The sequence below is a fragment of the Anabrus simplex genome, chromosome 5 (genome assembly GCF_040414725.1).
Source record: "Anabrus simplex isolate iqAnaSimp1 chromosome 5, ASM4041472v1, whole genome shotgun sequence".
Classification (NCBI taxonomy): domain Eukaryota; kingdom Metazoa; phylum Arthropoda; class Insecta; order Orthoptera; family Tettigoniidae; genus Anabrus; species Anabrus simplex.
In genome coordinates this window covers 9,320,552-9,344,516 of record NC_090269.1, presented here as the reverse complement: position 1 = coordinate 9,344,516, position 23,965 = coordinate 9,320,552, and the positions used below count along the sequence as shown (strand labels likewise).

Genomic DNA, 23,965 nt, shown 5'->3' with positions numbered 1-23,965 from the left:
ACTTGATTTCCAACTCAGGTGAGATCTGTGTCCACAGTTGCGTGGTTATGGAAAAAGGCCTTAGATTTCTGAACTTCTCAGGATAAGCTGCACGTTCGGGGAGCAAGCTGTTGGCCTTAGGAATGTTCAGTTTTGCTTGCTGGTCAACGACAACATTGCTGAATAACACAGCGAATCTATTTGTGCTTGTATTTTGCTTTCCATTCAGAGGGTAGAAATTCATTTTGTGTTGAGTGGCACAGTGGAGTTTTATTGAGTGATACTGTAGCCTATATCTGGATTAGGAACATAATCATGTGAAACTGACTAGCATGGTGCATATTTGTCTTCTGATAGCTTAGTTATGGATATGAACAAAGTTGTGAAATTCCTTGCTAATGAACACAAAATTGAAATCCGTTAGAGGACGATTTAATGAGACTTTTACCATCTTATGAACACGTGATTATACTAGGCGACTTTAATACAAATTTGTTAATTCGGACTAGTGAAACAATACGTTTTCTAAATATTTTTCTCTCCTGTGACATGACAATATTGCCCTTGGAACCAACTAACCACGTTCATACTTCCACCGTCTCTTCCGATTCACTGATTGATCTCATGATAACCAATAATCCACACAAGGTTCTTAAACACGGTCAAATACCTGTTCCTGAAATATCAACTCATGACCTTATATACTTAGCGTATTCGCTAAGAGTTCCTAAATATAGGTCGAAATACGTGACTTTTAGAGACTTTAAAAATATAGATTTCAATCACCTAAAAGAAGATGCATGCAAATGTCCTTGGGGTGACATAATACTAATGAATGACATAGATGAAAAACTGGAAAATATTAATTCTCATATTCATGGACTTTACAATAAGCATGCTCCTAAGCGCTGTGTGAAAGTAACACGGCCGCCCTGTCCGTGGCTGACAACTGAAATTAAATCTTTGATGGCTCAGCATGATTCGTTATATAGACGTTACAAACGAAATTTATCAGCTGACACATTTGAACAATACCGTGTACTGCGTAATCGAATTAAATTATCCGCAATAAGAAATTCGATTACTTCCGGCGTCTATCCAATAATATAAACGCTGGTAGTACTTGGCGACAACTTCGTTCATTAGGTATTGGAAGGCCTCCTGTGAACCATGCTAAACCAGAAATACCGGTTGACGATATTAATAGACACTTTTCAACAGATGTTTTTACTCCTGAACACGATATAGTGCAGGCCACCATCAAGTCTATAATACGACAACAATCATCTGATCGTCCATATTTCGAATTTCGAACTGTTTCAGAGTCTGAAGTGAGACGAGTACTGATTTAAATTAAATCTCATGCAACAGCGGCTGATGAAATCCCTATTTTCTTTATTACTAACATTATGGATATAATATTGCCGGTTATTACTGACTTATTTAATGCATGCCTCTCCCGTAGTTATTTTCCGACAAAATGGAAAGATACACAAGTTGTCCCAGTTCCAAAAAGGTCGCCAGCTAATGTAGCATCCGACTTTCGTCCTGTATGCATTCTTTCAGCACTGTCTAAAGCTCTAGAAAAATTGATCTATAGCCAACTTGAACAATATCTGGAAAAATATTCTCTGCGTGACCCCTTCCAATCTGGTTTCAAGAAAGGACATAGCACAGGGACGGCACTGCTAAGAATTACAGACGACATTAGACGAGCTATAGATGAGCGGAAAGTGACTATACTTATTCTACTTGACTTCAGTAGTGCGTTTGACACAGTAAATATTGACATATTATTAGCGAAACTACAAAGATTTAATCTGAGTCCCTCTGCTATTCAGCTCTTTGCTTCGTACCTCTCCAATCGGCGACAACGTGTTGTCATAAACGGCACTACCACAGACTGGAAGACGAAGCAAACAGGTGTCCCACAGGGATCCATGCTTGGACCTCTTCTGTTTACTCTATATATCAATGATATATCTTCTCAGTTCAGTAACTGTAAGTATCATTTATATGCAGATGATCTACAAATATATTATCACTGTAAAGCTATTGATATTGAGTTTGGAATTCATCAGATGAATTCCATTTTAAATCTGATTAGCTCCTATTCTAATAAGAATTGTTTATTAATTAATCCTAAAAAGACACAAGCTATTATAATAGGGCAACAAAGGCAGTTAAATATCCTTAATAAGAAATTATTGCCTTCACTTTCGCTTTGTGGTGTAGCTATACCACTTCACCCTCTCAAAACTCGCCAATCACTTCTTCCACTAAGCTTGAAAATTAAACTTATCCAGACCCTCATATTTCCCATACTTAATTATTTGTGATATTGTAATGATAGATGCCACCATGGAACAGACACTAAAATTACAGAGGGCAATGAACTCATGCATTAGGTTTATATTTTCATTTAAATTTTCAACTCATATCTTCCCCTATTATGAACTTCTCTCCTGGTTAAAAATCGATAAACTACGACATCTTCACGTTGCTACTCTCGTATTTCGTCTGCTGAATGAATCTAAACCCCAGTATTTATCCTCAAAGTTTAATTTACTCTCCTCCTCTCATGAACACAACACACGATCGACTACGACACTCTCAATTCCTGTGCATCGCTCATCTTCATTTAACCGCTCCTTTCAAGTGTCTGGTGCAAGGCTATGGAATTCCCTTCCAGTTAGTGTTAGGAATTGCACTTCCTTAGCTTCTTTCAAACGGTCTTGCCGAGATTACCTATTAAATGTATAACCAGCTTGTATGAATGGCAGTATGAATGGAAGAATGAATGAGGTTAGGATTTATATTTTGTTAAATTATTTCATTATTCTGTTTTATAAAGTTTATTAGATATGTGGTTATTTCATTATTCTGTTTTATAAAGTTTATTAGATATGTGGTTAAGTGTAAGAGAGGGCCGTGAGCCTTAACTTCGCCACAAATGAAGGCATGAAATAAATAAATAAAGTAGACTGGTGTCCGCATCTATAAGTGCGTAGCAGTCGCGAATGTTGAACTCGCACCTTCGAGTTTCGTCACGATCACTCAAGTTGGTCGAAGTTTTGTTGACTTCAAAATGGCGGCCAAAGTCATTCCTCCTGGTCGTACATGGTCGAATGTAACCTCCAATTCATTGTGTAAGAGTATGGCGAGAAAATAATGATTAATAACCCACTGCTCCAAAATAAAATACTTCTACTAAAATTTGTTTTAGAAAGAGTGTAATCAGCAATACAGTGGAACCTCGATTCTCCGTTTTTCGAGGGACCACGAAAATAAAACGAACAACGCGGGAAAACGGAAAATCCGGGAATAAATGAAAGCCATCAACAATTTGGCTAAACATCACCAACATGAAATATGTATAATTATAATCTTACAAAAACTCCTAAACCAAACCAAACTACAGCCCCATTGGGACTTTGCCTGCCAAGCGACCGCTGCTCAGCCCGAAGGCCTGCAGATTACAAGGTGACGCATGGTCAGTGTGACTAATCCTCTCGGCCGATATTCCTGGCTCTCTAGATCGGGGTCGCCATCTCACCATTAGATAGTTCCTCAATTAAAGGTAATCACGAAGGCTGAGTGGACCTGGAATCAGACTTATATCCAGGTAAAACTGCCTGACCTGGTCGGAATCGAACCCGGGCCCTCTGGATGAGAGGCAGGCATGTTAGACCGCGAAACCGCATTAATTACTGGTACGCGAGTTCAAAATGTCGATACTTTATATTCAATTTTACAGGGGAATCTTCGTCAGTTTCCCGTGAAAACTTCTTTCAGTTCAGCAACTTTGATTAGCCAAACTCTTTGAAAAATCTAATAACGCCAAGCCAAACGACAATCAATCACAAGTAGTTTTTAATTCTCTCATCTAATAAAATAAAGCACATTAGATACAAAAGCGCCCATTATGATGGCGAAATCCCTTCTTTTCTTAACCTTTCATTGTAATTTGGTCTCCGGTATACTGTTCGTAGTCAGTTTCTGGAAATCTTGTACCATTACCGCGTAAATTAGGCCTACATCGACTTTTAAAGGTTATGTTAAACTCGAAAACATGGTTTTGAAAGTAAGTATCGATTCTCAAAAGTTCTCGAATGCATTATATTCAATTCTGCCCGTCACTAATCCAATCGAATTGGAAAGATAAAAGAAATATCATCAAAACTTCAGAAATTACGGTTATTTTTGACCTTGAGGTCATCTGGAAAGCCCGCTCGCTGCACGTCACTACGAGATGGAAATGATACAAATCATTTAAATGTACCGGTAACGTGCGCCAATGAAACAATTGCAGTTTTTGGTATTTTAACATGAAAACTTAAAATTCCCAGTCTTACATTAGGACCTAAACAGTAATAGGCAATCCCAAGACCTCCCATGGCTTTCTTTTTTAATGTAAGGTGCAACATCTGTTCTGGTTTCGCTGATATAATCGCGTACGATGAAATGAAATGAAATGTCGTATGGCTTTTAGTGCCGGGATATCCCAGGGCGGGTTCGGCTCGCCAGGTGCAGGTCTTTCTATTTGACTCCCGTAGGTGACCTGCGCGTCGTAATGAGGATGAAATGATGATGAAGACAACACATACACCCAGCCCCCGTGCCATTGGAGTTAACCAATTAAGGTTAAAATCCCCGACCCGGCCGGGAATCGAACCCGGGACCCTCTGAACCGATGGCCAGTACGCTGACCGTTCAGCCAATGAGTCGGACATCGCGTACAATAATATTAAAGTGCTAAATTTGTGTTAAGGAGCAGTTTCGATTCCTGCCTGCACGGTAGTACGATCGAAAAAATTTAAAAATATAAACATCTAACCATGGACATAATGTGGAAGTTTTATAAGTGCGAACATTTGACGAAACTCATTCCGTCTTCAAGCAGAGCTGTCGAAATGCGCTGTGTCTCCTTACACTTCTTGTGGCCACTCTCTGCTCTATGATTTTCCGAGATTCTCTAAACAATACCTCCGAATGCGATGCTAAGATGGTCCGTTATGCAAGTTCACCGCCGATCGCTTTTCCAGTACCAATACATTACTTGCTCTAATTATCGCAATGACGGGGTGTAAATGCCAAGATCCATACGTATGCCATAGCCATCCTTTTGTGAGGTACAGTTTATTAAAAAAACGATTGATCGAGGATTTAGCGTTGATGGGACTGGAATTTCTTGGACGGTTGATCCTTGAAATCGTTTATTCGAGGAACTGATAATGCTGGATTTGTACAGCGTGATTTAATTACGATGCTCGCGGGACCACGTAATTTGAACGCATATTCTGGGAAAACATAGTTTCCGGGAACGGATAATCGAGGTTTCACTGTAATACTTCCGATATTTTTATTGGCCCCGGTGCATATGTTTTCATGTGTGTTACACCTTTCAGTACACTTGTTTTTTTTTTTATAAGCATCTGCAGTAAAGGTTGTCATATTTGTTCTCTCATGTTTTTGCATACCTTTAGAAATTTTAGATATAATTTTCACTGTACCTGCGGACACACAACGTAAAATGCCATGTCGGAAAAAATCGTATCTACTGTCGGATTTTTTATTATGGACACTTGAGTTTAGGCTTTAATTACAAACGAATCAATAGGCCTATGGAAATTCGGGTTATACCAATATTTTCCTTGTTTAATTCTACATTAGCGTATATAAGACACATTGTTTTCTACATTCATTAAATATTTTTTATTTGTGGTTGTAATAAATATTGCCCGGGTTTTTGGCTTCTTCTCTAGGAAGCACTCACTTAGGAATATGTACAAGGAAAATGACTTGTCTGATTCTAATGAAATTTTTATATGTTATAACCACATGTATTTTTACTTAATACTCAAGTTACAACTTTTTTCAACCACTTCAAAAAAAGTTCTTATCATTTTTCTAAAGCAACTCTTTCTCAGCCCAGGATAAAGGTACAGCAGCAAACTTGGGCTTATTTTTAAGCACGCAGTCATGGTTATCAGTAACTACAACAACTGTAACCGTACAGTGTGGTACCAAATTTATGAAGAGTAATATTGAAGGGATGTTTTGTCCACGCCGGACCGTGCGATTAACAGCAGACCGGGTGGTGAAATTGGGCGCAGTGTTGCCGCGTTCAGTAGTAATCACGCGTGCAACGAACACAGTACAATCGCCCCAGGCAGTTGTGAAACGGAATGCCCGTGACCTTGGTTTGTCCGGAAGTTATTTTCAGTTTTCCTATGTTCTGCATGTTGACCACGTCACTTCAAGATGCCTCAACCGGGCGAGTTGGCCGTGCGCGTAGAGGCGCACGGCTGTGAGCTTGCATCCAGGAGACAGTACTGTAGGTTCGAATCCCACTGTCGGCAGCCCTGAAGATGGTTTTCCGTGGTTTCCCATTTTCACACCAGGCAAATGCTGGGGCTGTACCTTAATTAAGGCCACGGCCGCTTCCTTCCAACTCCTAGGCCTTTCCTATCCCATTGTCGCTATAAGACCTATCTGTGTCGGTGCGACGTAAAGCTTCTAGCAAAAAAAAAAAAAAATGCCTCAGAGACCGCCGTTATCAGAGGGTGAACTTGCAATGATTTTTTTTCTTTATGTCGCACCGGCATAGATAGGTCTTATGGCGACGATGGGTGGGAGAGGAAAGGCCTATGAATAGGAAGGAAGCGGCCGTGGCCTTAATTAAGGTACAGCCCCAGCATTTGCCTGGTGTGAAAATGGGAAACCACGGAAAATCATTTTCAGGGCTGCCCTCAGTGGGGTTCAAACCCACTATCTCCCGGATGCGAGCTCACAGTTGCGCGTTCGTAACCGCATGGCCAACTCACCCGGTTTGCAATGATTTTGAGTGCTATTTTTTCTTTCAATGTGAGGGGGGAAAAGTAGGGGACAAGAGGTTCCCTGTGTACCAGAAGGTGGCAGATTCTTGGATTATCGCTGTCGTCAGTGAAGAGAGTAGGAGCCACTTCAAAGGAGAATGATGGAAATACGTCATCGAGGTCATAATTTTACACATCGGAAGTGAAGAACGATTTCTTGACGGTGCAGAACTTTGTTTTATTGGCAAGAAAAGTAGTGGTGATTACCAGAATGAGATGAACTCGACTCATTATGAAAAATGGTTCATGAAAGTCCTGAGTTTATTGCCTCAAAGTTCGGCTGTCGTTATAGATCAAGCTCCATTACATACGAGGGTCGATCCTTCATCTTAAAACCCGAACATGTCATGGCTGAAATGTGAAATTGTACATTGGATAACGTCAAAGAATATTTCACTGCCACCTGGAGTTGACGATTATAACAAATTAACTAAATCAGAGCTGATTGTCTTTGCCAGGCCTTAGTTTCAAACGCCGGTAAAGAAGCTGGAACAACTGCCTAAACGACTTCGACCAGATGTACAGATTATTTGGTTACCATTGGCCCATTGCGAGCTTAATCCAATCGAGCTCATTTGGGCTTATGTAAAAGGGAAAATAGCAAAAACAAATATGGCTAACACATTAGAAAATGGTAGAGGTATGGAAGCAATTAACGCTTTATGCCGAGAAGCCTTACGTACCGTGACCTCTGAACTCTGAAAACAATGTATTAAACACGCGAAGAAAATTGAAGAACACTACTGGGAAAAAGATGGACTGTGCAAATGTCCTTTATTTTGAGCCAGTCATAATCAACATGAATGACAGCAGCACCGATTCTTTGGAACACACTGATTTTTCAGACGAAGAAAATTGATAGAATTAAGTACCGTAAATACTGTAAATAATAATACAAATAACTCTTGCAAAAATTGTACAGTGTTCTATTTCTAAATTAAGAAGTTAACCATTTTTAAACCTGCCGTTGAAGGTCCAAATCCCTTATGAGAAAAGGTGATGGGAAGTGGAATTTATAAGAGGAAATAAAATTAAAGGTTGAAAGTAAATGAAAAGCTGTGTTCGTTGCGCGCGTGAATACTACTGAACGCGGCAGCACTGCGCCCAATTTCACCACCCGGCCTGCTGTTAATCGCACGGTTCGGCGTACTCAAAACTTCCTTTGAATATTACTCTTCATAAATTCGGTACCACACTGTACGGTTACAGTTGTTGTAGTTTCTGATAACCATGACTGAGTGCTTCAAAACAAGCCCAAGTTTTGCTGCTGTACCTTTATCCTGGGCTGAGAAAGAGTTGCTTTAGAAAAATGATAAGAACTTTTTCAGGGTTGTTGAAAAAAATTGTAACTTGAGTATTACGCTACAAATACATATAAAAATTTCATTTGAATCAGACAAGTCTTTTTCCTTGTACATATTTCTAAGTGAGCGCTTCCTAGAGAAGAAGCCAAAAACCCGGGCAATATTTATTACAACCACAAATAAAAAATATTTAATGAACGTAGAAAACAATGCGTCTTATATACGCTAATGTAGAATTAAACAAGGAAAATATTGGTATAACTCGAATTTCAATAGGCCTATTGGTTCGTTTGTAATTAAAGACTAAACTAGTGTGTCCATAATAAAAAATCCAACAGTAGTGTTTCCATATACCTGTTGGATAGTTTTTATTCGTATATTCAGTAGTATGTATTCTCACTTAACACGTTTTTCCTTGTCCCATGTAGAAATGTCTTAACAAGGTTTTACTGTATTGATTTGTGGCCGATATTTTGATGTCACTGGGCTTACATAAAAGAAATTGTGCTTTTTATTGGAAGGCATTATTGCTGACAGTGTTGCCATTGTTCAGCATCATATTTACTCAACATCCAGGTCATGTGAATATCCTTTCAGTTCCGCAATATTGTCATTGCTCATGTTTAAATTGCTATGCTGTGTCTTTGGGCAACTTGCATAGAAGCAAGCATTATTTTGATAATGAACGACTTCTCTGCTCCTCTTAAAATAAATCCTTGCGCCTTTTTTTTTTTTTTTCAGTATAATGAGTTCAAGGTGCGTATCCTCAACGAGAAGGTAAAAACACCATCAACTACAGCGTATCGTTGTGGTCCATTGATAGACTTGTGCAGAGGTCCTCATGTGAGGCACACTGGGAAGATAAAATCACTTAAAGTCACGAAGGTAAGAAGTAAATATCCATCATAAATGAAAATAAGTTTTTTTTAACACTTTCAACACTACCATATTTTAACACAGAACTTTGCAGTGAACTTTGTCTTTTTTCTGAATTTTAATACATTATTACATAAGACTTCTTAAGAATCACAAATTTCAGACAAATTAAGAACACTGTGATCAGAACGAATGAAGAAGTACTAGGCAGATAAGAAGAATCAAACAGTACAACCTTCAAAGAAAAAGTATACATGGAAAACTCAAGTGGTCCAATGTGGCCAATGAAGTTAATAATAATAATTACACAACAGCGAAACATAGTACATAACTGTTTCTCTTATCATATGAATGTGCCAGCCATCCAAAAACAAAGATATTATTCAGTAAGTACATATCTTAAAGTATTTTAATTATACTAGTCTTATGAAAACATTAAAAAAAATACGAGAAAAAACTTTTACATTCAAGTTATACCAATAAGCCTGCTCAAAGAATACAAATGAATCATTTAATGTGGCTACGTAACCTACAAATAAACACTATTACATTTGAAATATATAGTTTACCTATTTAGGAATAGTTTGGTTTGGTATAGTAACCTTGAAAACATTGGTATATGCACAGTCCAAACTTGTACGTCCTGCACCTCCATCTACTTCCTTTTCGTGGTCCAGGTGAATCATCAGCTTGTGTCTCTTCATCTAAATGAAAAAAAATAAGCCCACATTTCTGAAGAGGTGAAATATTTTTGTCATTTGTATTCGGAGTAAAATAACGCAGCTAAAAAATCTTGCACTCGAAAGTGATGTAACATAAAAATCTTGCCCAAACTATCACTTGATATGTTATCTGGTTCGTAAGCAGAGTATTCTTTACTGTCATCTATTTCTGAATTAAATAAAATAAGTTTCATAATAATAATAATAATAATAATAATCGTATGGCCTCAGCTACCGTGTGCAGACATTTCAATTTGACGCCATCTGGCTGTCTGCTCGTCAATTTCGACGTTCCGTTTTACTCTCGGCCACCACTAGATGGCAGACCGAGTAAACCGAAACTCTCTTGGGCGTCTATGGCTGAGATTTAATGAATTTTGTCGGGTAAACACCAAATGTGTCACCAGAGATCTTTTACATGCCGACATCGTACGACATGGAGTGTCGAATGGACTTTTTTCCGCCCTTCAAAAATCCGACTACCTCTGCCGGGTTTGAACCCGCTATCTTGTGATTACAATAGAGTAAATTAATGTATTATTTGGATTCACCTTTTCAATACAAGATGTAATTAGTTTAACTTATTTATGTAATTTATGTAATTTAAACTATTTACATTTTGTATTGAAAAGGTGGACCCAAATAATACATTAATTTACTCCATTGTAATCTATTTCCGAACCCACTTCTCCCGATAAAATATCCAAGATATCACTATCGGTAAACTGGCCTGAGGACATGTTTGTATAGTAACACAGCTGACAGCACGCGCACGCTCGCACACACACACACATCCTCGATTAAATTAATTAAATAAACTGAACAGACCGCACCTGGCTTGTTGGAGCGAAGAGATAGAAATTATGATGATGATGAAATTGAAGAAGTGGCACGGTTTGGGTCACACTGCCTTCGGCTTGGATTCTGGAGATAGTAGGTTCGAACCCCACTCTAGGCAGCCCTAAAGATGGTTTTCTGTGGTTTTGCACTCGCACCATGCTGTATGGACTCTTCCTTCCCACTTCTAGCTCTTTCCTATCCTATCATTGCCATAAGACCCATCTGTGTTGGTACAGTGTAAAGCAAATTGTAAAAAATAAGTAATAAAACGGTTAGTATTTTGTTCGTAACAGTATTTACCATAACTTATATGCCCTTCCCGTGTCCAGGATGGTGTATGTAAAAGGAATCCCGACCAGCTTCTCAGGGTTCTTGAATGTGTAGTTGTTTTACATGGGATCAAAAAAAATCTTATATGCCGAATCCTGTATTACTAGAGGCACCTGTTTTTTGCAAGGCACGAATCGCAAAATTTTTGCGAAATCTTACGAATTTAGCTCGGAAACTCAAAATCCGATAATCGATGCCACAATCGACTTTATACCCGTTCAATGTATATATCTAAAGCTAAGATATGGTATATCGATTATCGCTAAATTAGCTTCATGTTAGGCGAGATATTAATCGTATTCATAATTACTTGAGGGAGTGACAGTGTCCTCTTGCCTGTTGAAAATTGCTGCTGATGGGTGTGTTTAATTTCCTATTTTTTGCTCAGTTTATTAAAATGGTGGTGACAGTTTTTGATTGAGAAAAAGAATTTGGATTGGAAGGATTTTAAGTGTTTGACAAAACTAGAAAGATACTAATATGCGAATACTGTAATATATGAATTGAGTGGCAGAGTTTCACGTAAGAAGAACAAAGAAAAGGCGCTAGTGATGACAGGCATCAGAAGACAAGCTAGTCTCATGGACACACTAGTTCAGCAGCAAAACAAGCGAAATACGATAAAGACGTATTCATTTTATCTACAACTCAAGTTTTATGGAGGCAAATATTCCACTGGAAATAGTTGATCATCCGAAGATGAGAGAGTGGATGGAGAAATATATACCAGGTTTGTGCAATACTATAAAATTTTTCTGGGGTAGAAATTTGAGGTTATGTTTTTCTAAGAACTTTGTGCGGTTATGCTAGTTTTCTCGTCTAATGACATTTAGGCCTAGATGATGCATGCTGGATCCCTCATTTACTTAAAATTATAAGTGATTTAATTCATTCAAATGATGTTAAAGAGCCATCTAATATTAGGCCTATTGATTTTTTAAGGTGCTGGAGACTTGCCCACAGCTGGAAGACTGCGGGAAGGTTCTGTACCTTGAATTATCAAAGAGGAGGAGGAAAGATTAAAGGAAGCTGTGAAGGATGAGGGAGTTTCAATTCTGTGTGATCAAACGACTGATAAAAAAAAGGGCAATGTGTGTTTATGGTTCTGGTAAAAGTGCTTAGTTGTGGCGATAGAACAGTTAAGAAGTTATTTGTTGGGGAAGTGAAAGTTATTGTACAACATGTTCACAGACAGTTATGAATGTAATTCACAAACTTAAAATTCAGTAATAGAATGTAGTTTCTATAACTTCAGATTCAGCACGTTACATAGGCAAGTGCATAAACGCTGTTAGGGTTTTAGTTTCAGAAGGGTTAGTACACATGCAGTGCTGGGTTCGTAAACTGAATTTTGGTGGGCAGTGTGCGGGCTGTGGAACTTAGTGCTTTGAACCAATGTGATGTACAGGCAAAACACAATTTCCTTTACACGGAAGAGACAGCATGTATACATTCAATTCTTGAAACAGAAATATGAAAGCAAATCTACTAAAGCTCAAGTCTTCCTTATCCCTGTGATCACTGGGTGGAACTCGTGGTTTAAAAGTGTTGAGTACCTTGGAGAATATCTTTGTGATCAGTCAGTAATGTTGATAGTGAGAGGGCAGTCTCAACATATTGTAATGTAATGTCTGAATTATTTCTACTATAATACTATGAAAAGTTTTAAGAAGTACGATAAATTAAGCACATAGGCCTGGTTTCATCAACACATGTTAGTACTTAACAAGGTGTTAAATCATTTTAACATAAGATTTAAGAAAATTTGCGTTTCATCAACAACTGTTAACATTAACAAATGTTAAACTGCGTATTAAAGTTAACATCAGCCATTTCCAATTTTAAATGGCTAACATTAGCATTTAGCAACCTGTTCCAAAATGGCTGCTGTGAATCTTGCTTTCGAGGCGGAATTGCTCTATTTAGATCTTTTACAAAACAATCCTGATCAAAGAAGAGTTCAGCGACGTAATGACTTAGAAAATTTGACGGATGTGGAATTTCTTCATAGATACAGGTTATCGAAAATAGCCGTTGCTAAGGTTGTTGATGAAATTCAAGTGAGGTTGGAATATCCTATGAAGAGAAACTTTCTCCAATGTTGCAGGTACTGATAATATTACGATTTTTTTCTACTGGTTATTTTCACATAATGGTCGGAGACAATGCTGGAATTTCTAAAGCCACTGTTAGTAGAGTTGTTTGTCGAGTGTCTGCAGCAATAGCATCCATGAGAAGGAGGTATATAACATTTAGAAGAGCGTCGGCAAATTACCCACGACTTCTATGAAATAAGCCGTTTTCCTGGTGTTTGTTCTAGGTGCAATAGATTGCACACATGTAAGAATTCAATCACCTGGAGGCAATTGGGGCGAAATATATCGTAATCGGAAGGGATATTTCTCTGTTAATGTTAATGTTTAGGTGATTAGTGACCCTAACCTCCAAATCAGAGATATACTTACTAAGTGGTCTGGTTCTGCACACGACAATACAATATTTAATAACTCCCCTATCAGAGCACAGTTTGAAGTGGGACAATTAACGAAGTGTTAGGTGACAGCGGATACCCGCTAAAAAAGTATCTGTTAACCCCATTGAAACCCTCGCAGACTTTTCCCGCGCCTCGTCCTTTTCTTTTATCATCAAGCCATCTGTGCGCTTGCACTCAATAACTTATATATATTTACTAACTAATTCAATTAACAACTCTTTTTCGAAGGAGGAAAAATTAGAACTACGATTCCGTTTCACTTCACGCACCATATTTTACAGCTGTACTCAAACAAAAGCGTATCGGAGCGCGCTGTAAAACAGTATGTTCATACCGCTGCCTCCTTGATTCGCCACCAGTTTGCATTATTGGGAGAGTTAACAGTCGATTAGTTAACATTTCACAAGAAAAGGTTGATGAAACGCAAGAAACCTAACAAGATGTTATATTTTTAACTCTGTATTAACTAACTACTTGTTAGTATATATTTAACATGTGTTGATGAAACCTGGCCATAGTGTTTCAAGACTATTACATACATACATACATACATACATACATACATACATATCCCACGTTGTTCCATCTTAAGCGATGGGTCAGCGAACGAGGCTTCTCCACCACCTGTGGTCTCTGAACTTCTCTCCTTCTTCGATGCTTTCCAAAGTATGTCCTCGCTGTTGAATGTCAATCTTCACCATGTCCTTGTACCCGAGTCTTGGTCGTCCTCTTCGTCTTTTGTCTTCAAGTTTTAGACCGTACATTTGTTTTGGTAATCTGTTAGCTCCCATGCGTCGCATATGTCCATACCATCTGAGTTGCTGCGCTGTTCTGTCCTGCAGTCTTACAACACGAGCCTGCTTGCGGATTTCCTCATTACGGACTCTGTCCCTCCGTGTTTTACCGATCATGCTACGAACAAATCCCATTTCTGCTCCCTGGATTCTCCTAACATATTTATTTCTCATGGTCTATGTTTCACAACCATAGGTCAGGGTTGGTACGTAATAGGTTTCATATATGACTCTCTTACATTTTGTTGGTATTTTCTTGTTCCATATTATGTCTTTAACTATTTTGTAAAAGTTGCTATCTGCCTGAATTCTGTGGGAAGTTTCCTTGTCTATAGAACCAGTATTGCAAGATATTTGAATTGATGGTTCATCTGTAGCTGTTTCCCCTCCATTTCAATGTGTGCCATTGGTTGTCTGTATTTCTTCATGACCATAACCTCACTTTTCTCTTGGCTGAAGATGAGTCCATATTCTTTAACAGCTTCTGTCCAGGAGTTTATTTGTTCTTGAAGGTCTTCTTTAGAGTCTCTCCACAAGCATATATCGTCCGCAAACAAGATAACTTTCATTTTCTTACCTCCAATGATTTGGTGAACTTTACTCTGAATCTCATTCATCACAGTGATGAAAAGAAGAGCAGACAAAACCCCACCCTGTCTTAACCTAGATTTTATATCAAAGGTTTCAGTCATTCCCACAGGTGTTTTGACTTTACTTCGGGTATCTTCATACAAAATCTTGATCCTCTGTATCATGTCATCCTGTATTCCAATTTTCTTCAGTGTTTCCCACACCTTCTCTCTGTTCACAGCATTAAATGCTTTCTTGATATCCAGAAAGGCTAACCACAAATCTTGATTGTGTTCATAGTATTTTTCCATTAACTGACGGACTGTAATGATTAAATCAGTTGTTGATCTCCCCTTCCTGAATCCATACTGTTCTTCGGAGAGGTTCTCTTCAATAAGAAGTCTCATTTTACGCTCTATAATTCTTTCATAAAGTTTACCAACTTGAGATGTTAAAGTGATGCCTCTATAGTTGAAACATTTCTTTCTGTCTCCTTTCTTGAAAATAGGAATTATGATGCCCGTTTTCCAATCGACTGGTAAGTTCCCTTCCTTCCAGGTCTTATGAAAGAGTCTGTAGATCCAATGTTTTCCAGAAATGCCCTTAGCCTTGATCATTTCTCCATTAATTTCATGAGCACCAGCTGATTTTCCAGTTTTGATGTATTTCCAGGCATATTCTACATCACTCCATGTTAAGTCTAACATATTGTGAGAGGCAGACTTCCATGAGATAGTACCGGTACTGTTTTTTTTTTTTTGTGTGTGTAGGCTGCATGCAATTAACATTTAGCAATTCATCAAAGTAAGTCCTCCAAGTCTCTTTGATCTTATCTTGAGTGATCTGATTTTCATTATCATCTCTTAGGTATTTGGAGTGTTCTTTATCTCTTTTTCTGTTTTCATCATTCCATATAACATTTTCTTATTGCCATTAACACGTTCACTGTGTATTAGCAGAGTGTGACATAACATGTTCACTGCGTATTAGCAGAGCGTGACATACCCGCCAACCTGAGCAAAATATTTGTGTGGGACTCTTTAAAAGTTGTAATTATCGAAGTTTTGTACGTTAGTAGGACAAGTTCTATTGAACTCATGGACTTATCCCACTCAGCGCCTGGTGCGTGACCCGCACAGTGGTTGAAATCGAGAAGTAATACTGGTCACCAGACGGATCATGCACCACGCGTGTGGGTAGATTACTGTGCATTATTTACCGCAGATAGCAAACAAGTGCATAAAGTATGTTTCAGACATAAATATATTCATATTTACACTTCTCTATTACAGAATTTGACAAACAAAAATGAAATACTTTGGCTAATTGGGTGGGTCTCGTGATGTTGAAGGAACCACATTGTCTGCCTTCTTAAAATAATATAAATAAAATGATAACATAAGCATCACGATGTAGTCAGAAATGATTACTGCACGTACTTTCAAGTTACTTATAAATGTGATGCAGGAATAAATGACAATTAGAAGTTCTTTCGTGTTGTTATACACATATATGATGTAAGAATGAACGACAATTACAAGTTCAGTTCTTTTACTGAACATATTGCAGTTGTGGAATTTATTTATTTGAAAAGCGGAATCATTCGTAATTCTCTTGAAGAATTAATAACAGAAAATGCAGTGTCTTACCTCGCATTGAAGTGGTCTCGTTTGCTCGAAGATCCCATGAATGATTGATGACGTATGACGACAACTCTGGTGAGGAAATACGCAGAAAACGGAATACACATGCGCAAATATGGCTACGGATGAATCTGCTAGTAGACTGGACTTGCACAATGTGCGGGATGACAATTAGAGCCTTTCTTACCATGCGGGAAACCTGTGATTCACATTTCCTAGCAGACGTCCCATGATGCGCTGGGTGCGTGCTCCGTACGTGCTTATAAAGTAGCGTCACGCGCCCCGTGCGTGATCCGCACTGAACGTGTTAACATCCTCTTTCAATTCATCACTCCACTTGTTCAGCTACTTCTCACGTTCTCTGTAACAACTTGCTTTGCTTATTTTTTAGCAACCCTGTATAGTTCCGTATTATGGTCAGTCTGGTCCTTGAAATATTTTCCGAACATGTTCTTCTTGTTCAGGACAACAGTTCTTGTTCTATCATTCCACCATGGAGTTTCCTTCCATCTTCTTGTGCCACTGGTTCGTCCACATACCTTCTCAGTTATCGTTACTAGATTTTCTTTCAGATTCTTCCATTCCTCCTCAGCTGTTCTTTCATCTGTCTTTGGTAGTATTTGATGTTTTCTTGGAATTCTATTATTCTATCATTGTCCTTCAGCTTCCAAGTCTAGAGTTTCTTTACCTGTGTGGTTCTTACTTCTTTTAACTTGTTAAACCTGAAGTATCCAACGAGGAGTCTATGATCACTTTCCAGGGAGACACTACGAATCACTTTTACGTCTAACAGTCTATTTTGTAGTTGTTTCTCGATCAAAGATTCACTTTTTCCATCCCATCCATATTTTGTGACCTTATGGCTTTTTTGTTTTTGATACCTAATTCCTTCCAGGTTTCGTGGACTCCATCCATGTGCTCCTAGAATACTTTCATATCCCCTATGATACAGTAATCGTTCCATCTCCTCTTATAAGTGAGCAAACTGGTTTGCATATGTTTTTATCAGTTTATGGCATAAGACTTGCAAGTCTTTGACTTGTTGAAAATATGAACTTGGAGACAGTATATTTTTCACATAGTTTTATGTTGTTGATATGGTTTTAAATTGTGATGAATTTCACGTTGATAAACTTATGATTGTCAAATTTTCTACAAATTTCTATCAGCTGATGGTAACGCAGTGGGGCGTCGAAACTAGTACTGATTGTAAAATATATGTTACATCTATGCAACAATTTTTATGTATTGAATAAGGTGGACCCAAAATTATAATAAAATTTGTAAAAATTTACCAAAATAACTATTAAAAAAATTACAAAATTAGGCAAAAAATTTGAACACAAACAGGTGCCTCTATATATTACCTTTCTGATAGTAAATTCAATGGACATCTGCATCCGACGTATGCCTGGGTCAGTGTCATTACTTGAAGACTCGTTGCCTTAAATCTAAAATACCTTATACTACTGTATAAATCTATAAATAAGATTTAAAGTTAATTTTAGCTTACTATCATTTATTAAGAAACAATATAAGAATCTAGGAAGAGAAAATTGATGTAATGTACTTAAAATTCAAAATTGAATACTTGATAACCTTCTAGTATGTTCAATTCATTTGTTGATGATTACATTTTCTCTGTCATTTCTGCTTATCATAATTGAAATCAGCTAAAAACTCCTCCTATTTAGAACATTGATAAATAAAGATTATTATTACATGCAATCTTCTCCTGGGAAAAAGAATTAAGTTTAGTCACTATAACATTCTCTCAAGTTAATATTCTTAGTTATCTGAAATATTCTTGCATGTTTATATCACAGTTCATTAGAACACAATGCTTAACCCTTTGGCCTACCATTACTTGTGAAAGAAAATATTCCCTTACATACCATTTATTTTTCAGTCACTTTAACATAAATTTGACTAATCACATAAGAAAACTTTGAAGACACACGCTATAATTGTTTCAAGTTTTATCATGTTGTTATGGTTTGGAGAAGTCATTTTTTGTCTGGTACACCAAGAAACAAGTATCAACATGGATGGCAACCATGCATTTGACTCATTGAAAAGAGGTTTCCTTCCGTAGACCCTGCGCGTAACACACCTTGCATCGCTTGGATGGCACTAATTTCTTCTCTTTAGGGGCAATTTTGGATGGAAAGTGCCTAGAATGTCGATTATGAAGTCTCAATGGGGTAGTACAAGTGTGAGGACGGCCTCTGCTGGGGTACTGGGCTATTTGAGCACCTTCTAAGTACTATTCTGCAACGCTGATGCGGAATGTCATGAAGTGTGTATTCTTCATCGTTGGGTTGAGAATTTGCCAAATGAGAAAGGAATTCAATAATGCCATATGAAGGTGGTAGAAGTACATCTTTTTATAGCCTTTCACATACTTCCTCATGAGTGGGAAAGACGCCACTCGCTGATCATGAGAGTCGATCCTGCTCATTCTACCATTATAATCGACCGCCAGGTTGGGTTTCAGCTTCTTCCCTCATTTTGATTGGACTGTAACAAAATCTGATCTATTGTGCTGAGTTGACAAAGTATACAGGCTTTTCTCGATCCATTTTATGGCTAGGATTTTGTTTGCTGAAGCCTACCTTTGAATTTCATCAAAGATTCATCAATGCAAATATTTTTTTCTTGGAGTATACACAAACTTGAATCTGTCCAAAAGTAAAACTATAACATGTCTAACCTTTCTTAGCTTGTCATGCTTTGATTCGGAGGAGTCCGTAATAAAATGCAAGAATTTGTTTATAGAAACAAAGCATTTGAATGGCATGGTTTCACTAAATATGCGAGTTTCTATTACTCTACGTTTCGACCAGTTATATTGCGTTCCAGGCTTTTTTGTCTGTGACATAGAATACACAGAGCAAAGTGAGCTTTTAGCTTGTCTATAGTAACAGGAAACCAATGTTTTTGTTTGCAAGTATTACTGGTTTCAAGGGGAGCAGATAAATCAGCAAGGAATGTAGAGGCATAAGCATTGGTCTCGTTTGTAACATGATCCCAGAACTGTGGGGTTAGAAATTCATTCACTACATCAATTTCTTTTGGATTATTCCCCAACCTCCTCCTCACTATAGAATGAATTTCAGAAACCGGTTTGCACGTTACAGAAACAGGCTTATTGTCAACAAAATCCCAATTCCAAGTATCATTACTAGAGTTCTCACCTGCTCTTGTTGCATTCCGGTTTTGTCCGGTAGTTTCAACTGGCACTATCACCTCAGAAATGAAGTCTGAATCACTTTCATCACTATCAGTTGAAGAAGAAGAAGAAGAAGACGTATTTTCACTCTCCAAAGAATCATTTCCACTTTCAACATCACTATTTACGAGCCAGTTGCGAATAACCTCATCTATGCTGCGCTTGGATGCCGCCATGATTGTTTACAAATAGCAGCAAACTGAGTTGCTTTTTATTTTCTGTATTTCAGCTCAGAGTTACTATGTACACAGAGAAAATAGCTTCAGGTATCATCTGAAATCTATTGGGTAGGCTGCAAAACAAACAGAATAATCTCTCTGACCAGCTAAGCGCGATAATGAACTTATAAATGTTCCGTGCACCAGGACGGAAGCGTCCGTCAAAGTATGTTCCCACCTTACGATCGCAGGACGGAAGGTTCCGTCAAAGTATGGCAATGGGTTAATATTTTTATTCCTGAATTAACTCATATTATTTTCTCTCGTTTCACAAGCATCAGGAAATTCAATAAGTTTCTTGTTGTCTTTTCAGCCAAATATATGCTGACCGTAAATTACTACTATTCTATCTATCATTCATAATTATATCATAAAATTACCATTCCCGTTCAAAGTAAAGCTACCATAAAGTCTGATTGGCACATACAACCTTAAATAATTATAATTAGAACTATGATATCTCGCGTGAAATTACTAACGTTAGGAAAAACTCATACTTGGAGACATAATACGATATCAATCTTGTATGTATTCTTATATGCAGTAGCAGTGATCTTCTATGATAATCTAATGATGCCATGATTCATTTAAAAGGATGTAGCTATTTAACAGAATTTCTACTTAACATGTCCAACTACAGTAAACATTTGCTTTCATAGGGGTACCCTTAGATGACCACGACGTATCATCCTACTTCATGGAGGTTAGAACTATACGTTGCCATTACTATAATACGTGGGTTCTTGATATCTTACAGTATTACTCTATTAGTAGCACCGGGCGAGTTGGCCATGCGGTTAAGAACGCGCAGCTGTGAACTTTCATCCGGGAGATAGCGGGTTTGAACCCCACTGTCGGCAGCCCTGAAGATGGTTTCCATGGTTTCCCATTTTCACACCAGGCAAATGCTGGGGCTGTACCTTAATTAAGGCCACGGCCGCTTCCTTCCCACTCCTAGCCCTTTCCTATCCCATCGTCGTTGCCATAAGACCTATCTGTGTCGGTGCGACATAAAGCAACCAGAAAAAAAAAAAAAAAAAAAAAAAGAAAACTATTAGTAGTACTTGTGATCCTAGTTTGCATGAATCATTATGTACATTTCTCTAAACCTTCCATCTCTTCTTTCATTTCATCGTAGTATATCCTTTCATTCAATTCATCTTTTATTTGTTTCCTGTAGTAACCTTATGTCTTCATAAATTATCGATTTCAGTTCATGTTTCTTCTTATTAACCTCACCTTTCATAATGACGACTTCCCTCGACGCACAAATAACCTTATTCTCATATACTATTAACATAGGATCAACATCATCTTAATTCGTAATACCATTTATCCTGTCTGATGACGTTTCTACATCTCATAACATCTTATCTTGCAATAACATTCTCAGAATATATCATCTACATTCCTTTCATACTACTACTCGGAATCTATATAACCTCAAAACACATTCTTCTTATAAGAACATCTTCAGCTACGGCATAACGTTTCTTGGATTGTATATCTCTTTTAAAATCCAACTGGGATTTGCTTGTTTATGTGGAAAATTACCTAACTCCTTTTACATCAGTTTGTGCTGAAATTGCTCTCGACAATCGAACATCCTGTAGGTTATTTTTGACGATCTAAAATGGCACCACAACAACACTTGACTATACATGGTCTACAAAAATATCATCTACCAAATTACGTATTTTAATACAAGAAACTTATCTTATTTCCGTCTGCTCCTGGAATGGCCTAGGTCTGGTTCATTTTCTGCAGCTGGGAGTGATCCTTGAGGTTGGTGGCTGGCTAGGCAGACGCTGTCTGCGATTCAGGCTTGTCATGGTTCGGCTCAGGTAACCTCAGGTAGCCTGTCACCCATCATCCTAGTGGGATACCATCTTGAGATTCTCAATTATGAAATTAGAATACATACTTGATATCAGCTGACACATTATAAAAATATTCAAGGCCTTCTAATTGATAAACTATTTTCTTTATAAATTTCTTGGGTTTTTCTCTAATTTGTATGCTTAGACCTTCAGTATGTTGGCAGTTATCACGAAATTTATATTAAACTGGTCCGTGTCACAAGTTTTGGCAAAATTAACGCGTTATTGTAGCCTCTTTCTTCTTTGTTCATTTGATTTTAGTTGGCGTTTTATAGCTGGGTGGTTTTTAGTCTTGTTACGTATTTAAAATGGATGTACGCATTTATGTATATTTTGCCTAGTTTGAGATAACTCAGTGGATCAATGTGGTTAATATGCTCCTTATGTTCATTTCTCTTCTTTTATGAAGTTTTTATTAGAATAATTTTGCCTCTTTTCTTTGATACGTCCGTATGGTGGGATTGCCAATGAATTTGTATTTTTTTTCTCTCAGTTTTGGGTCTTATCAACAATCCAAATCCCATGTTTTTGTCTTTACACTGCCATCATGATTATATATTTTTCGATATTATGTTAATCTAGACTTGTGTGACATACAGTGAAATTATTTGATCTACTTAATCTCGTTGCGGGTAACCGTGTTTACTCTGACCTGATTGAAAGTTCACTTTTGGAATAGTGTAATGGTACACTTGAAATATTAGGGAGTTTTGATGAGAAACTGATAATTAAATGAAGCAAATAATTCTTTGTTCTTATTTTACAGAATTCTGCTACCTATTGGGAAGGTAATTGTGAAGCAGAGTCCTTACAGCGAGTTTATGGAATATCTTTTCCTGACACAAAACAAATGAAGGAATGGGAGAAATTCCAGGAAGAAGCTGCTAAAAGAGATCATCGTCGAATTGGCAGGGTTAGTACTAGTGGGATTTTTTGTCAGTACTTATTCTAGATGTTAGTAATGCTATTAATTAAACTCTTTAAACTAAAGTTGGAACTTCCATGTGACATAATTTCTCCCTTGCCTCCTCTTCTAAATGTATGAAAACTGAAAACACAGGAATTTAATTAAAGGGTTAAGGCATACAGATGTATTTATAATAATGTATTGATAGTAATATATTTTAGGTATTCTAAATGAAACCCACATATTTCCACTTTTGCATTTTTCTCAGGTCAGCTTATTGGCTGATGGAAATGTTGCTGTTTGCATTTCACCATCTCAAGAAATTGTTGCGGTTTGAATTTAACTTAGGATTTCTATACACCCAAATCCTTAGGAATTAACCACATTTGTGCTCCTTAGTGACAATTCTAAAGGACAGTTTGAATGTAGAGATTCCATTAATGTGTATACCGTATTTACTTCTGTATTAGACCCCTCGCTTATTAGACCCTCCTGGCTTTTTCAGAGAAAGAAAATTCGCACACAAGACCCCCAACATAATTCGCCAGAAAAGAACAACTATTTTGCTTCGAAACGGGTACAAGCCTTACTGCCGCTCCGATGACATCACACAAATTTTTGAATAGTTTCATCTGTATGACCCACACGTCGAAGTCATGCGGTGCATCTGTATTTCGTATTTAAGAGATGTCCGCATCCGTAGCGTAGGCCTACTGCAGCTCTGATGGTGTCGCACAAATAGTGATATAGATGTTGATTCCTATAAGGAACCTGAAATATTTATCCTGATTGAGTAAATTTATAATACCAATGTAGTTGGTCCGTTATTGGACATTATACATTTTCCAGGTAAATCATTCCTGGTTGCCAGCATTTTGCCGCAGTGTGCTAAGTTGGGCTCATCATTTGGTAAATAGCACACTTACCAGGACGCATTGCTAGTGCATACCGTGGAGGCCACTGCGTAGGCTACTTTGTCTCATTTCCAAAAATTGATGCCTGCCTAGCCATCACATGATATAGTCTCTCATAGTACATTGGCACTGCCGGTGGCTCCAAGTAGCCTACGCAGTTGCTTCCACAGTATGCACTAGCCATGCGTCTTGGTGGGTGTGCTGTCTACCAACTGATGAGCCCAACTTAGCACACTGAGGCGAAATGCTGGCAACCAGGAATGAGTTAGCTGGAAAATTTATAATGTCCCATAACGGACCAATTACATTGGTATTAGGTGAATAGTTTCGTGTCCAACCCACGTAATGCAAGTACGCATCTGTCATGCAATAGTGTCTGGTTTT

The 23,965-nt window shown here is 37.8% G+C and overlaps 1 protein-coding gene across 4 annotated transcripts in view; it reads left to right on the top strand.

Annotated features, from left to right (window-relative positions):
- Positions 1 to 23,965, top strand: part of ThrRS (threonine--tRNA ligase) — a 250,000-nt gene that overhangs the window by 101,066 nt on the left and 124,969 nt on the right. For all 4 annotated transcript variants that reach the window (XM_067146758.2, XM_067146755.2, XM_067146757.2 and 1 more), the window contains 2 exons: positions 8,903 to 9,046; positions 22,527 to 22,673. In XM_067146758.2, coding sequence (XP_067002859.2) covers positions 8,903 to 9,046; positions 22,527 to 22,673 — 291 coding nt within the window. The remainder of the gene's footprint in view (positions 1 to 8,902; positions 9,047 to 22,526; positions 22,674 to 23,965) is intronic.